This window comes from Gorilla gorilla, chromosome 2, assembly GCF_029281585.2.
Source record: "Gorilla gorilla gorilla isolate KB3781 chromosome 2, NHGRI_mGorGor1-v2.1_pri, whole genome shotgun sequence".
NCBI lineage: Eukaryota > Metazoa > Chordata > Mammalia > Primates > Hominidae > Gorilla > Gorilla gorilla.
Window position 1 is genome coordinate 142663346 of NC_086017.1, and position 18234 is coordinate 142681579.

The window sequence follows — 18234 nt, forward strand, 5'->3', positions numbered from 1 at the left end:
TAACTCAGCAATTAAAGTTGAAGGTATAACATTGAAACATTGAAATCTAGTACTAAAAATATAAGTGAAGATTGATAATTAAAATACATTACAGCATGAGAAAAATTAAGAAATTAGGGATTGAGATTTTTCTCTTTTGTAATGAAAAGATAATGAAGCCAATTACTAAACAGACTAGTTTTCAGTTTTATGCTAACTAAAATGTAATAAATACCCACTTTTATTGGCAATGTTATTTTAATTACATTAAACTTGCTTGCTTTTAAACAGATGTTTGTATGTTATAATTCAAGCAGAGTTAAGGAAAGAAAGGCATTCTGAATTCTGTGCTAGGTAGAGGAGTGAGGAGGAAAAGTGGTTTAACTGATGAGCTTCTATTTTCCAGTCCAGTGGTTCTCAATGTATGCTTCCGGACCAGCAGCATCTATATCACCTGGAAACTTGGTAGAAATGCAAATTCTCAGGTATTAACCCCAGACCTACAGAATCAGAAGTTCCGTGGGTGGGGTCCATCAATTTGTGCTCAACTAAACCTCCAGGAGATTATAAAGCCTACTCAAGCATGAGAACCACTGCTCCAGCCTATAAATCCATGTCCTTTCATCATTCCCTTAACCATGGCATTGCACATATTGTTCCCCTAGTGTTCACCCTTCTAACAGGATTAATATCCAGAAGATAGAGCCGAAAAGTTCCTAAATGCATTAAGGAAAGTAGAGAGAGGAGTTTAAAAAAGAAAAAAAAAGTTAAACAAATGTATGCACATGTATGTGTACATGTACAGACGTGGGAAGTCAGTGGCAGAGAGAAGAGGCAGTGGCAACTAGGGCTGTATGCAGCTGGGAATACAATGCTGCACTCAGAGGAAATTCAAAACAGTTCCAGATGAGAAGGACGACGAATCCTATAAATTTACAAGCATTTAAAATTAAAAGCACCTTACAGCAATAATAACATGTCAGCTACAAGAGCTATAGTTATTGGTAACATTTAGCAAAAGGTCAAATAAAGTCCAATTCATTCTCACGTAAGTAATAAATACCTCATGAAGATATGCACACACATGTGAGGAAAACCCTGCCCCACTGTTAATACAGTAAAAGTTAAACAGAATATTGTATTGTAGCCCATACAACAGTGGTGATCTTCTCAAATGGAGGTCCTCACTTCTCCAGAGTTGACTGTCACTACTTTAAATTCCAGGGCTGGTTGTTCCCCCAACTCTTACCAGCTATTTAATCCTGAAGCTGGTGCATGGCTTTACATAATCTTGTTTTCTATGAAAATGATCTTACAAAAAACCAAAAAACAGAAGTTTTCCTCTTTTACTTTATGCTTACAAGAAGGCAGCTAAAGTTTTAAAAATCACTTTAAAGAAGCCAAGGAAACCAAACAGAAGCATATGAGATGAAAGCATTCACTGAAGATAGGCATTTGAAAAGCTAGGCTCTAGCCACAAGGCAAATGTTAACAAAGGCCTCTGACTTTGCATGGTTTCTTAGAATATCCCATATTGTATAAAATACACAATGGAATTCACACAACATTAACTGTGTATAAATTAACAAAATTACTATGTGGCATTTTATATGCAATAATTCAAAAATTAACAAGTAAAATAATCTGATTTACAACACACGTATTTCCCCAACTAACCAAATCAAAGCTTTTAAGCTCCAATATTTTGAGTTCTGCCAAAGGAATGCAAAACAGAGTTACCAAGGAACCAGTGATTTCAGGGGTTCTTGTAACTAGGAACAAGTTCATGATAATCAGGAAGCAGGAAAAAAAAAGGGGGACAGGTTTACAATCTCTTTAAAAAGAAGACTCATCTTATTACCAATCTATCCCACATTTCATTTCTAAATAGCGAAATGAAGGTTATTAAAGCAGCCAGCAGCTTTTGCAATGACCTATATTTGAAACTAATAAGAATGCATCTTAACCGTGTGAAGGAAAGTGATACTAGCACTCCCCCAGTTTCTTTTGATAAAAGGTGCTCTGGCTCAATCTCTGTGATTACAAACCTATCCCAGAGCATCTGTAAACAATGGCATATTTTTCAGAGGGTTCCTAGTCAGAATAATCCCTGCAGAATTATCATGCAACAAAAAGGAGAAAACTGAGGCATCAAAAGAAATGAAATTATCATTTATGTTGAAGAAACAAACATCTGATCTTTAACAAACCTGACAACAACAAGAAATGGGGAAAGGATTCCCTATTTAATAAACGGTGCTGGGAAAACTGGCTAGCCATATGTAGAAAGATGAAACTGGATCCCTTTCTTACACCTTATACAAAAATTAATTCAAGATGGATTAAAGACTTAAATGTTAGACCTAAAACCATAAAAACCCTAGAAGAAAACCTAGGCAATACTATTCAGGACATAGGCATGGGCAAGGACTTCATGACTGAAACACCAAAAGCAATGGCAACAAAAGCCAAAATTGACAAATGGGATCTCATTAAACTAAAGAGCTTCTGCACGGCAAAAAAACAAAAAACAAAAAACAAAAACAAACAAACAAAAAAAACTACCATCAGAGTGAACAGGCAACCTACAGAATGGGAGAAAATTTTTGTAATCTACCCATCTGACAAAGGGCTAATATCCAGAATCTACAAAGAACTCAAACAAATTTACAAGAAAAAAACCAACCCCATCAAAAAGTGGGCAAAGGATATGAACAGACACTTCTCAAAAGAAGACATCTATGCAGCCAACAGACACATGAAAAAACGCTCATCACTGGTCATTAGAGAAATGCAAATCAAAACCACAATGAGATACCATCTCATGCCAGTTAGAATGGCAATCATTAAAAAGGAAACAACAGCTGCTGGAGAGGATGTGGAGAAATACGAACGCTTTTACACTGTTGGTGGGAGTGTAAATTAGTTCAACCATTATGGAAGACAGTGTGGCGATTCCTCAAGGATCTAGAACTAGAAATACCATTTGACCCAGCCATCCCATTACTGGGTATATACCCAAAGGATTATAAATCATGCTACTATAAAGACACATGCACACATATGTTTATTGTGGCACTATTCACAATAGCAAAGACTTGGAACCAACCCGAATGTCCATCAATGATAGACTGGATAAATAACATGTGGCACATATACACCATGGAATACTATGCAGCCATAAAAAAAGATGAGTTCATGTCCTTTGCAGGGACATGGAAGCTGGAAACCATCATTCTGAGCAAACTATCACAAGGACAGAAAACCAAACACCGCATGTTCTCACTCATAGGTGGGAACTGAACAATGAGAACACTTGGACACAGGGCGGGGAACATCACACACCAGGCCCTGTCAGGGGTGAGGGGCTGGGGGAGGGATAGCATTAAGAGAAATACCTAATATAAATGACGAGTTGATGGGTGCAGCAAACCAACATGGCACACGTCTACCTATGTATCAAACCTGCACGTTGTGCACATGTACCCTAGAACTTAAAGTATAATAATAAAAAAAACAAATAAAAATAAAAGCTATAACCTGATGTGAACTCTTTACATACAATTAATTTGGCACAATTTAAAAACCAGTGTAGGTAACATGAAAGATTTGAAATCAGAATGAGAAATATATTTATCCTTTATTCACTGACTTGAAAGACTGTACTTCTTTCACTTATTCTGTTCTCTTTTAATAGATGAAAACAAAAGGAAAAGAGAACTTGCTAAGAGGACCTACGTTTTGGCTGTGACATCCACATACTGTCCTGGACGAAAGTGAGCAGCATACAGAGGAGTGCCTTTATGAAAAGAAAATGAAAAATCAATATGAAATTTGACAGCACAGAAACAACTTTATTCAACATAAACTATATCCAGGAAGGCTTCTAGCTGATTTCAAAAATGGTAAGAGATTCTCTTCTGCAATTAGAAACATCCAAACAATGCAATTATTCAACAGATATGTCTTTTGATTGACTTCACAGAGACCAAAAGTGGTGCTGTTTGAAATGAGTGATTCCCATGACAACACAGTGTTCTTGCTGTCAAACACATAAATTTGATGATTCTTGGTTGTTTTAGTGAATAACAGTATACTAAATTAAGATATGTTTCTTGTTTTCACATTGGGAAAACAAAAACAAGAATAACCAAAAAATGTTGGGGCTTCATTAAATATCTTGCACCCATTGGACAAACAGGAAACAATTACTTGAACCCAAGTCCCTCATATGGTGTGTAATGATCATGGTATGTATGACATCTATATAAAGCCTCTACATATCAGATTTTGGGTGAACTCTTCATTGTACCAATAAACTATAGTTCTCCAGTTCATGCCTAGATAATTAGAATAGCAAAAAATTGCCTTTATAGATACTCTTATTAAATTTTATATAGAAACGTTTACAAAACTAGTTGTATGCAAATAAAGTCTTACTTTAAATGTACTTGGGAAATGTTATTTTAAAAAGTTTTAAATTTTGTGATGAATCAAAGCCCTTCATAATATTGTTTACATAAACTTGAAAGTAACATTTACGAGAACTATTTGGCAATCAATTAGCAAACATTTATAGGGCACTTACAAATACGTGTAGCTAGAAATTCAAGAATATAAGAATATAAGACATGGCCCCTGACAGCAAGAAATTTATTATCTTGGTGAAGAATAAACATTAACATCATCAAATAAGATACATTTTTTTAAATGGCAGAAACCACTGTAGTAGAGAATGTAACTGAAAGTTTATTTATAGTTATAGTTTATTTAATACAAGCAGCAAAGTGCTGTAAGATTGCAGGGGGGGAATTTCCTTTAAGTTATAACCCAACCTGGATTTATATAGGCAGAGAAAAACCTTGAATGAAGAAAATATAGACATTTAATCATTCCACATTGTCTACATATTATCAGAACATCACACTGTATCCCATAAATGTATATAATTATGATTTGTCAATCAAAAATAGTATTTTTTAAAAAGAAATTAAGTGACCTTTTATGAGGCTGAATTGCTGATTTTTGACCATTTTTGACCCCAAAAACAATTTTGTATGATTTGAGCTACAGCAAAAGTTAATGTGGCTTAATTTTATCTTTATCATAAACATAAACAAAGAGTTTAAGAAAGTTAGATGTGTTAATACCAAAGAGAATATTAAAAAGTGCTTCAGAACTGTCTACACAACCAAATATTTTAGAACTATCCCTTTATATTTAAAGTATTTCCATTATAAACTATTCTAATATACAATGGCCCAAGTACCTCTACTAATTTTTATATTTGTTTAATTCCATTTACCTTGCCTTAAAATTGCAAAATCTTAACTTCAAAGAATACTTTTAATTCTACCTTATATCAAGGCTGACCCTCTGTCACACCAATAAAAGCCTACTGCAACTGTATTTTACTTAAAGCAGTTTAGTTCAGATATTAAATACCAAATCTTAAAACAGCATTCTACTGTCTTCTTGTCAGAACTCAAGTTCAGAGATCAGGGAGCTTTTCTGAAGTTCAGACATCAAAATGTTATATTTTGCTAACCATATGAGCCAATATAATCATATGCCAAATCTTTACTCTTTGACAGTCCACGGATTAGGCAAAATATCTTGGAAATTTTAAGTAAGAATCTTTACATTGAGGTGCTATGGTCAGTCCCTTCTGTTATTATATTTTCTCCAGTTCTTCTATCTAAGCAAGAGCCTGGCTATTTTTCATGAATGCCAGCCTGTGAACAACGATCTTTGAATTTTAAAAGTTAGTGTATTTCTTTGAGGTGGCTTTTTCAAATATTAAACTCTCTCTACATTAAAAATAAAAGTGTTCCTCCCTCTCTCACAGAAAGCAAAGAGTTATCTACAGGTTTTTCCACTAAAAAAAAACAAAACAAAATGAGATACAGTTTTGTATTTAAAAGTAAGTGTTTGAGACTTTGCATTTTAGATGTAGCTTTATTGAAAGGGCTGACAATAAACAAATTGCATATTTGGGTATTTTTACCTCCCTCCTCTCCCCAACCTCAAATTACCTGGTTTAATTGCAGCATTATCTGTTATATTAAAGATTTTAACTGTCTGTTTCGGCGGCAATCCAAGTTCCCGGTAAAATTCCAATATGGATGTAGCTTTCTAGAGGAAAAGCAGCACATATAAGTAATACATTGAATATTAAAAGTGGAATTGAATGCATAGAGATCTAAACCAAGTTATTAACACCCCAGAAAATAAATCAAAGCATACCTTATTCCTTAATGAACAAAGGGCACCCAATTCCCCTTATTTAAGGGAGGTGAGATTTATAGCTATATTTTATTACATCTCTTTGAATAATCTTACTACTTAGGTTCCAACCATGTACATAGTGTTCAAATATAGCACAATGGGAAAGACCTCTGTTCTGCAGGAAAATAAAGAGTTGTGCTCATATTTAAATTCTGACTGGAGACTGTCTGAATTAAGAACCCAAACCCCGAAAAATCAACTCTCTGCCTATTCTGCACTTATTCTAAACTGGAAGAAAACACGGTATGTTACATTTAAATGTTATGACCACAAACTTCAGAATCTCAAATGTGGCCTGGTTATATCTAGAGATACCTACATATCTCTGGTTAAATCATTTTCACACTCTATAAGGAAACTAAGTCACATCCTTTTCTAAAATCTTCAGCACTGTTTCCTCTTCCTCCCCTTGAGTTGATCAAATAAAAGAATTAAGAGAACTTCTCCATGCTTTTGCCAAATCAAATTGTCTATACCAGCGCTAATATATTAACAGTACTATCCTCCCACCCCACTCTAGGTTACACATGAGATGCACATGGAGAGCTTCTAAAAAATGCCAACGGCAAGGGCCCTCTGCTTAGAGACTGTAATTTCACCGTCTAGTGTGGGGTCTAGGCATTGCTAATTTTCAAGCACCTCACATGATTTCTGTGTCAAACTAGGGCTGGAAATCATGCTGATAGATGAGCTCTCCATACTTTTATTAAAAGCACTAATTCCCACCCCTTCTCACCTATTCAATGGTTTCCTCCTGAAATTGTCCCCACTCTCTTCTAAGAAATCTTCATTTTTTCCCCTTTCTAATGGAACTTCCTATCACTATACATAACATGTCACAATAATTCACATATTAAAACAAACTTTTTCTTGACCACATATTCTTTAGCTAATTTTTCTGTTCCCCCTTACAGCAAAGCTCCTGGAAAGACTTGCCAAGTCTACTTTCTCTCCTCCCATTCTGTGAACCCAGTTTAATCAGTGCTTTCAGCTCCTAGCACTCAATGCAAAGTGCTTGTCATTCACCAAGGATCTCCATACGGTCAACCACACTGGTTGATACTCATTTTACTGAATCTACCAGCAATGCTTAACACAGGTGACCACTCTCTCCATGGAAGACTTTCTCTTGGCTTCCAGTTACTACTCTCTCGGTTCTCATATATGTGAATGTCTGCACATTTCTAACTTCAATTCCAAATTCTACTTTGAACTATACATTCACATGTCCAACTGCCAAGTCATTATCTCCACTTCAATGTCATATAGAAACTTAAGCTTAACGTGTCTAAAACTGAACTCAACTCCCTTCACCAAGCCTGCCCTTCCCAGGCCTTCTTCCAAATCTCAATAAAAAAGGCAACTCCATAATGCTGCTGTATAGGTCAAAAATCTTAAGGTCACCCTTGATTCTTTTCTTCTTCACATTCCACATCCCATTCATCAGCAATTCCTCCAGACTATTTAAAAATACAGCCCACGCCAACCACTTACCACCCCATCCCAATGTCAACCTCATCCACTATCTTCTGCCTGGATTATTTCAATAGCCTCCAAACTGGTCTCCAAGCTTCCACACTTCTGACTCTCTAGTCTGTTCTCAATTCACAGGCTGGCATTATCATTTTAAAACTCAAGCCATATCATATATCTACAGTGGCTTCTACTTCTTACAGAATCAAGTCCTAAGTCCTTACCATGGTTTAAAATGTTCTACACAATCTGACCTCATCTTTTACTCTCCTCCTGACTCACCCTGCTTCAGAAAAAATGCACTCCCTTATTGGCCCAAGAACACATCAAACACTGGCCTCAAGATCTTTGCGCATCCTATTGCCTCTGTCTAGAATGCTTTTCTGCCATATTTTTGCATGACTGGCTCCCTTACTTATTCAGGTATCAATCAAAATATCAACTTACCTTGTCTAATTACTCAATCTGAAATAGCACCATTTTTTGTCACTTATCCCCTCAGCCTGCTTTTATTAAAGCATATTATTTTATTAATACCAGTTTTTTAGGCATACCAGGAAGCTTCCGAGAAAAATCCTTTATATTTTTAGTATTACCCTTCAAAGCATTTATCTCCATGTGTCATGATACACATTTTTTACGGTTTCTATGTCAGCAGTACCCAACCTTTTCGGTACCAGGGACTGGTTTCACGGAAGACCATTTTTCCACAGACCAGTGGAGGCAGCAAGAGGGATGGTTTCAGAATGAAACTGTTCCACCTCAGATTATCAGGCATTAGAGTCTCATAAGGAGCATGCAACCTAGATCCCTCACATGCACAGTTCCTATAGGGTTTGCGCTCCTATAAGAATCTAACGCTGCCACTGATCTGACTGACAGGAGGTAGAGCTCAGGTGGTAACTAATGCTCACTCACCTGCCATTCACCTCCTGCTGTGCAGTCCCATTCCTAACAGGCCACAGAGCAGTCTACAGCCGGCGGATGGGGACCCCTGTTCTACGTAACAGCCTCCCCATTTCACCCCCAAACCTACCCAAATCTAAGCTTCCTGAAAGCAGAGACTTGCTTTAGTTGCTGCTATATCCCCAGCTCCTGGTAGATCCTGCTGTCTGCTCTCCACTCCTGCCTTCTGTCCTGCTATTGTAAATATCACTACAACCAGTGCCACTAAAAACAAAACCTATGGACATCTTATTTTCTTATAATTCCTGGGTCTTCCCCCCACCTTAATTCTTAAGACTCGATATAGATTGCTATAGGACTTGACAAAAAAGTTATGCCACTTTTTATTTCCTGATGTGAAGAGTGCCTCTTTCATCACAATATAACACAGTACATCTATTTTCCTGCTGTTCGCTCTCCCTCAACTTTCTAACCATAAATGAAGAACCCGCAGGCCCCCAATGGCTATGGTACTCCATGTATGCTTACCTGAATCTGTCTGCACCACTCTCTTCATCTGTGATCTCCTCCCTACCCTGCATCTCCAAAGCTTCAAAGTTGAGGAAGAGGGAACAGCAGGTAGATGTATCTGTGTTGGTTTTATTCTGGTGAAAGAGGCACTCTTCACACTGGGAAATATAAGTACATGTCTCTAGTACTAAATTCAGTTATATTTCCTATCCAGATCCCTCTCTGAGCAGCCTTACCAGAGCACACTGCTCCTTTGTCTATGCCAACACTAGACACTGGAATATCTCAATTACTGTCCATATCACCATACACTTATCTACTCAAATGTTGGTCAGCATGCTGACCTGTGAGCACCTGGATGGTAAAGGCTGTTTTTTATTCATCTGTGTCTCTAACTTTACAGCTAAGCACAGTGGCAAGTTAGACAATAAAGAAGTGGGCTAAACCAACGATGAAAAGAAACAGAAGATAAAGGACAGGCAACCATCTGGGTATAAAGTTTGTCTAACTCCTCCCACTTTTCTACTCTTCTGCTGCATCAGTTCTTGGAACATGACGTTACTGTGTTTGTGGCCTCAATCTTCAGGTCTAGTTACTGTAAAAGTATAGGCCTAAGAGATATATCATGACTTGCTCTGAGGACGAACAAATCAGCAAGAAACTATTATAAAACCAAACCAATAGTAATTGTAATTTTCAAAAAGCAAGAATAGCAGCAACTAAAAAACCCTAACCAACTCAAGATGACACTGATAATAACAAAGTATCCTTCCCCCAAATTCCAATGAAGTGCCTGCAGAGTCTGACTTGTTTGTAGAACATGATATGTGAATACTTAGCAAACTTTAGTTACTTGTTCAGTTTAAAATGTAAACCATTAGTACTTATAACTTACTCAGTTGCCTATAGTTGACATGAAATTGGGTGGCACTGGCCTGTAAGCACACAGTTTAATTTTTGGATCAGTCTACAACTTACCAGGAATCCCCCTGGGGCTCTCCAGTGGAGCCTACAACAAATGCCGAGAAGCTCTACTTTGATGTCCACTGAAGACTGTTCTATACCTCACAGAGTTCTCTCAAGAAGCTATCCTTTCCTCCACAAGAGTGATAACACAAATTCATTCCAATCATTCTCTATTATTTTATTTCCTACATGCTGAAATTAACACTAACACCCGACACCACTATTATCAAGTCCCCTGCTTTTCATCTTCAATCATACTCACTTCTGCAACAAGAGCAAACACAAAATTTTCACTTAACAGTATGGCTCCTTGAAATTATTTTCCTGATGTATAAAATTCAGATTTATTAAATTTTAGAATGGACTTCAAGTTTATTTTTGACATTCACCTATTCCACATGATTTTAAAAGCATATTATTTTGTTAATGCCAGCTTTTTAAGCATATCTGGAAGCTTCTGAGGAAAATCCTTTACTATTCTAGTAATACAAAACAGACAATATATATAAACATTTTATCCTAAGTAACTTTTTAGACTAAACCATAAATAGAACCAAGGTAAAACATACTTCTTGATTATCATCCAATTTTACTAATAGTAAATACTTTTTTCTTTTAAAATCAAAATATTATAAAACTAATTAGGTCTCAGTCAGGAGGAAAACCAAATGCTCAAGTAGAGTTAAAACCAGAAGCAGTGTAAAAGACTTTTTTCTTTTTTTCAAACTTCTAAATAAGTAAATGATTTCAAAAGGCAATTTAAAAGACTGACAGTACTGTCACACTTGGATAATCCCATCTATGAGGTTGCATTCTTTTCCCCCACTTCAAAGTTCTCTGCAATTATCCTTCCCACAATGAAAATGCCTCTCCTCCTAAGATGAATTGATTTAATCAATGTTTAAGGCCACTTAACTTCCTCATTCAAAAACACTATGTACTACCTCAGTTTTTATTTATAATAAGGTACAAAATAAAAAGGCAAAGTAGTCTAATTTCTTGGAGGCATAAATTCTTTACAGATTAAAAGAAAACAGTTCTAACACTATTATAAAGTGATTTAATTTCCAAATGTTTAGATATATGAAATTTTATATTCATAGGTCTTCATTTTTTAAAAAATCCTCTATAATCAATCGATTTGCATTTTTTCCTGAGAGCTATAATATGGAAGTCTGGATACTTTTAGTTTAAAAAATCTTTGTTTTCAAACAAAAATGATGTATTTACAAAGAATTCTAAAACTTCATTTTCACATTTCATTTTGAAGAAAGGTCATTTTATAGACAAAGCTTTTTCTTGTTATTGTAATAAATGTCATCTGGACTTAGAAATTTTGTATCTTGAAGAAATTTTATATCTTGAAGAAAGAAGGTCCCTTGCAGTACTTTCTATGCTAGAGAAGTGAAGTTTTCAAAGTTTACGTAAATTAAGTGGGTCAAAATCCACCACAACATTAGAACACAACATCCAAATCACCCTGCTGTGCTATGTAACCACTGAAGAGAATAAAGCTATCAGAATAAGCTAAAGAGAAAAAAATGTGTGAACAGCCTCGACTATGAAATGCAATACCTATCATTCTGTAATATTAATTATTAGTACTGTTATAGTAATACTATTAGTATTACTTTCATAAAATTTTGATTATAACACATCTTTATCACTAAGTAAAATAGAATAAATTGAGCTCCCATGTACTTTTTTTCTCCAAATTTGTTTTTTCTTGAGAATTAAAATATTCAGAGAACCAATGTGAGACTTTCAGAACTGGAAGATAATTCAGAGACCATCAAGTACTATTCCTTGTTTTTATGGGTAAGAAAATAGATGTTCAAAAGGTGAGTATAGGGGACCTAAAGGTAGAAATCAGGATTAGAACTCAACTTTTCTGATCCCACATCACTTGTTTTCATATTTCAGAGGAAGCAATCTTCACAGACCTGGCTGGGGCAGAAGGGATTACCCTAGCATGCTTGATTTACAAATATCAAGGCCATGAAGGCATCAATTTACAAAACTTGTAATGAAAATGAAGATGATGATGCTAGTCATTACAAAAACACAGAAGTACAATCAAGTAGAAAACAGTGGCATCTATCAAACCAAAGAATTACTCATATGAAGGCTGGTACATAATAAATTTTTAAAAAGTCAAACACTTGATTTTTTTAAAAAGTTCCCATAAATATCTCATTGTACTCTATAATTACTATGGAGTTATGTGAAACCCAAGTTTGTTAGTCAATAAACTGTTAAGAATAGCAGGACAGATATTATGACAAAGCTTTAAAGAAAAATAAATGGAGTATGCTACCATAATATTCAAAAATAGCTAACTTCTCTAACACGAAACAAAATAAACCATGTCACAGATTTCAGTGATTTCCACCACCACTTATTGACTAATCAGTATTTCTCACCATTTATAGAACTATGATTTCCTGTGAACATCTCAAACATCTTTCCTCCAAAGCTTCCCTTTTCCTTGTTCCTATCCCAGAGTATGTAATCAGCACTGACCTAGTTGTGTCCTCCCACCCAGTCCTTCCCAATCCCTGCCCCTTCCAATCTCAATGCAACTGCCTTGCTTCTAAAGGCTCTTATCAACTCTCCCCTGATCTCTTAAAACAATCTCCTAAAAACCCTTTCCTCCTATCAGATTTTTAAAATTTTAGTTAACTAATTTAACAATCTGAACAAGTTACTGACCTAGTTAAAGAATTCAGAAAGCACCTCAAAGTCCATAAGATGAAGTCTAAACCTCACACACTACCTTGATAGCTGCAGCTTCACCACCCTCCCAACACTGGCCCAGGCCTGCACACTAAAATGCAGCCACATTACACTTCTCTCCCCAAGCACACATGCTCTTCCATGTCATCTCTGCTTCTGCAGAGGCCATTCTCTCTGGCATGCCTGTAACACCCATTTTCCTTTCTGTTCTCCCTGTGAAACCTCCTGGGATTTTCCCTGGCAGAATTGGCTGTCTCCGGTTCTGTGCTCCTTGGATTTATAATATTGTACTGGGATGGCTGGTTTATTTGTGTAACTTCCTCACTAGCTTATGAGCTCCCAGGGGGTAGATATCAAGACACAGTTAAGTAAGGCTCTGGTGTCTGTCGCTCTACCTTCTACCAGTGGGTGACTTTGAATGAGTTAGTTAACTGCGTTAGCCTCAGAGGCTGAAAAGTTTACATGAAGTAACAAATGAAAAAAGCGTAATGCTTATGCACGTGGCATGTAATAAATGTTCAATAAAAGTTAACTATAAGAAAATAGAGTAGTTAGTAGGATAAACACCTGATAGTTTTGACAGTCAGAGAGTATGGGTTGTATCCTAATTTCCGCCTTGTTCATTTCATAAACAGTTTACAATGAAAAAAAAGTTTGTCTTAGAGATAAGCAATGTGTTCTAGTAAACCTAAAGATGTTTACTGAAAACCATCACCATTTTGAGAAAGGTTTTCTGGTTTTAGTTATTCAATACAGGATACTCATTGGGCAGCTTTTCCAAACTTAAACTACAAACTCAGTACTCTACTTAAAAAAAAACGCTTTATTAAAAAAAATCTGATTTGGGTTCTCACACAGCTTTCTCCCAAACACTGAAAGCTCCTTCCAGAATACACAAAATTAATTTCCACATGCTCTTGGTGTCAAGAGTTAAGACAATTTTCCACAGGAAGAAAGTGAAATGAAACATAAAACGATAACAAAATAACCAAATCTACTGAGTGTCTGTTATATTCCAAGCACATCTGAAAAACCTAATTTAATCCTTGTGATAAACCTATTAGGTATGTAGTATTTTTGTTCCCATTGTACAGATATACAAGCACTACAGCTTAGAGAGGTAAAATTACTTGTTCCAGATACAGGGAGAGGTATTAGAACAAACTCAAGAGTCTCCAAGACTCCTGGGCAAAATGGCTGTGCCAGACTGCCTCCCCCAAATACACAATTTACCTCACAAACAAATGCAAGTTTGTGGCTGTGGAACAATCTCAAAACATAAACTCATCCAGATTTGAAACTGATGAAAAATGCAGTATTCTAGCTATGAAAATACATCCTTACACGAAAACGTGATACAGTTTTTCCTCCTACAGAAAGGGTTGCCATTTTTCCATTATGGTTTTCCTTTGACGTATATTTTAAGACATGACAGTCTTGTACCTAAAAAAACAAACATAAAAAAACTAAGCATGTGCCAATATATATTTTAACATTACAAACCAGCCACATTGAGACCTTAGGACAAATAGGAATTCCCTACAGTTACTTACCTCATCTTTCCTCTAACACCAACCACAATCTTAAAAATATAAATTAAAAAAAAAAATGATTAAATACGCACTTTGGGAGGCCGAGGCGGGCAGCTCATGAGGTCCGGAGATCGAGATCATCCTGGCTAACACGGTGAAACCCCATCTCTACTAAAAATACAAAAAATTAGCCGGGCATGGTGGTGGGCGCCTACAGTCCCAGCTACTCGGGAGGCTGAGGCAGAAGAATGGCAAGAACCCGGGAGGCGGAGCTTGCAGTAAGCCAAGATCGCGCCACTGCACTCCAGCCTGGGGGACAGAGCAAGACTCCGTCTCAAAAAAAAAAAAAAAAAAAGATTAAATACATACAGAAAAGAACATATACAACAAAATGAGTATAAACAAAATATACATGTAACCACTACCCAGCTCAAGAAGTAGAATCCCAAAAGCCCATGTGTGTCTCTTCCCAATCACCTCCTCATCTTTTTACCCTAGAGCAGGAGTCCTCAAAAGTATGGTCACCAGACAAGCAGTGTCAGGATTCCCTGGGAACTTAATAAAGACACTGATTCTCAGGCCTCAATCCAGACCTACTGAATCAGAATCTTTGTGTTTTATAAGACCTCTAAGTGATTCTGAGGTTCACTAAAGTTTGAGAAGCACTGCCCTAGAAATAACTCTTCACATTTATGGTAACTATTTACTTTTCTTTATAATTACTATATTGGAAAGTATTGCCTGCTTTAAACTTTATGTAAATGGAATCAGATTTTATGCATTTTATGTACTCTTCCATGTCTTACTTCACTTATTTGTAAGGTTCATCTATATTGTGTGTAGCTCTATTCTGTTCATTTTCATTGCTGTACAACATTTCATTATGTGAATATAACATGATTTGTTTACCTGTTCTACTGTGGACAGAGACTTGGGTTATTTCTAGTTTGTTGGCGTTAAGTGTGATGCTGCTGCTCAAGTTTTCTAGTAATACTTGGAAGTGGAATTGCTAGACTACAGGCTACCTCGTATTAATTTTGCCACATAATGCTAAAGTGTTTTCCAAAATGGTTTTGTACCAATTTACAATCCCACCAGCCATTACTGAAAGCCCCCTGCCCCTGCCAGTTTCTTCAGAGTTCACAAAACTATTGTCTTATACTTGATCATTCAGAGCCAATAATAATTTGCAAAGGATCTATAGACTCTTTGTGCCTTATTAGCACTCTAAGCACTTAGCTGCATGAGCTCTTACTTTACATCACCTGTATCATTACTTGCCTAAGACTAAGCCCCAAGATCAACTGAGTTGTTCAAAGTGATTGGGGGAGTGATTATCTCTTACCAGTATCTTTCTATAATAATAATAATAATAATAATAACAACAATGATAATGATAAAGACAATAGTAGCTAATATTTAGTGGACACTTAACATTGTTTCAAGTGCCTGACATTTATCATCTTGTGCAATCTACACAATAACCTTTTGCAGTAGGTCACAATTATTTCTTTTACAGAATAGAGTATCTTTTACAGATGAGGCACAGTGCTCCAAGGAACACACTAGTAAGTGGCAGAATCAGGATTGCAACTCAGGTATTCTGGTCTCAGGACACACATTCTTACCCACTAGACTATAGCTTACCTTAGTGAACAAAATACAGCCTCACCAGACAAGAGTATTATATTCTGTTAGCAAAAAGATCAAAACTGTAATCTGGAGTTGAAAGAACTCCATAAAAGAAAACAAAATGGGATTGAGATTTTTTTCCGATTATGAAGTAAACAAGGGGATCTGTAAAAGGCTAGGTTATACTTAAAAAAAAAATTCATTGCTCCAGTTATCCCAATACCAGTATCAGAAGGCCACTGCTCAGGCAAGAGTGAGAACATTCCTGAAACCACCATAAGTTCTTTAATACTATTTATGTTCAACATTACCCCTTTCTTCACCATACAGTTCCATGTTTCAGGACACAAATAGTTCTTGTTAAGGTCTGCACAAACAGATCTTGAAACACATAGATATCTCTTACGTCTTCTGTTTCTCTCTTACCTGAAGTAATGTGACCACATGCTTTTGACCATCCTTGGTCCATAAAGGCATCATGCCCAGCTTCAAGGCAATAAGACCAACTCTAAAGGAACCTGGCAATTAAAACCAAAGCAATGTGAACAAAAGCTTTTGCAACATTCACCAACATTATGAAATCGTTTTTCCTAAAATCAGGTTTCAGTATGAGGAGCAGGCACATAAGAAATATGCTAATATATTCACAGAGTAAAACAGGACTGTTCTTTACAGATGTAAGTGCCTTCAACCATGCCTGGCATGACATATTGGTGCTCAATAAATATTTGTAAAATGAACAAACATAAATATATGAAATAAAGAAAACAGATAAGTTAGATATATTCTGGTTTTAAATAATGGCATTCATCTAGGGCATGATAAATCCATCATTTTGCTTTCCTAGTATCAATTCTTACCCAACTTTATTCATTAGAAAACATCTATCACTCAAACTCTGAGAAGTTAGCTGAGGCTATAGAGATGCCACAATTGGTCATACATTGCTAAAATATGTCAGTCTACAACAAGACACTTAGATTCTTTGCATAAACTGGTAAAGTTGCCTCACTAAGAAGTTTTGATAACTATCCAATTCGACTGTCACAATAAACCCTAACCAGGGACCACACACTTAATAGAAAAGGCCTTATTTCTCTTGGTCTGGCCACACATGGGTTTAGCATCCTTCTAGACACAAAGAGCTAATTCAGGGGTTATGCTTCCCAAATCTACAGTGCTAGAGCATCCCAACTGAACATCCATGCAACACATTACAATTTACATCATACTCTTCCAGCCTTTCTTTCCTGACTTATATTCTTTTTAGCTGAAGTAAACAAGAGAATCTATGCAGAATGATTCTCCCTTCACCTATAAAACAGCTTCTCAAGGAGGTCTTTATTATCATCAGACATTCACTGAAACTAGACTAGGAGGTTGGAAATAAACTTGCAAAACAAACCACAATAAAACACACGCAGCACATGAAAAATAAATTCAAGAAATGATAAATTATCAAGCAGTCACTACGATTTTAAATGTGTCCAGCCACACAGTAATTAGGAAATGAGAGCTCATCAAATACAAAATAATCACCTGGTTCCCAAGGATGTATAGGCCATGGTTCATCTTTCAGAGGACATAGTTTACTTGCTAATTGGGCTTTATCTTCATCAGAGACCAACTGCTTAATGAATGGGACATTTTCTTCAGAAAGATGCTCATCCCACCATGTACCACTCTTTCCATGAAGACCTCTAACAAAAAGCCAGATGTGTGTTCTATAAAAAGAAAAAATAAATAAAACCAAACCACAATTTAAAAACTTCCTCCACTTAATATAGAAAAGGGAAGTCACAAATTGGAAAGTGTAGTCAGGGCCTTGGGAAAGGGCTTAGATTCTGTATACCTTTTTTTCAGGTCTCCAACCTTTTCCTCACCCCCCACATTCCTTCGGATAAGGCTCACATTTAAACTGTTAGTCGTTACCCTGGAGAAAAAAATTCATCTTCTCCCCGCAGATAAACAGATTCCCAAAAAAACAGTTCTACCTATAGACATGAAAAGCCACTAACCCATTTGGAAGTGTACCTTAATAGTTTTACATTCAGTGGAGGTGGCAGAAGGTGGCATGCTGATCTTTGTCTAACAAGCTCACCTCCTCCCTGCAATGACATGGCCTAGGTTCAGAGAAGTGAAGAAACTGGGTGTGCAAAGTTAAAAGATCCACAAAAGGCATGACCTCTGAACAGGTGAACGTACCAAGAAA

General features: G+C 36.3%; 1 protein-coding gene across 1 annotated transcript in view; it reads right to left on the reverse strand.

Annotated features, from left to right (window-relative positions):
• The window catches only part of MRPL3 (mitochondrial ribosomal protein L3), a 42514-nt gene that overhangs the window by 21658 nt on the left and 2622 nt on the right, over positions 1-18234 (reverse strand). The window contains exons 2-6 of the mRNA XM_019024200.4: positions 17562-17746; positions 16449-16540; positions 14203-14301; positions 6015-6114; positions 3718-3778 (exon numbers count right to left, since the gene is read on the reverse strand). Of these exons, the coding sequence (XP_018879745.1) occupies positions 3718-3778; positions 6015-6114; positions 14203-14301; positions 16449-16540; positions 17562-17746 (537 nt within the window). The remainder of the gene's footprint in view (positions 1-3717; positions 3779-6014; positions 6115-14202; positions 14302-16448; positions 16541-17561; positions 17747-18234) is intronic.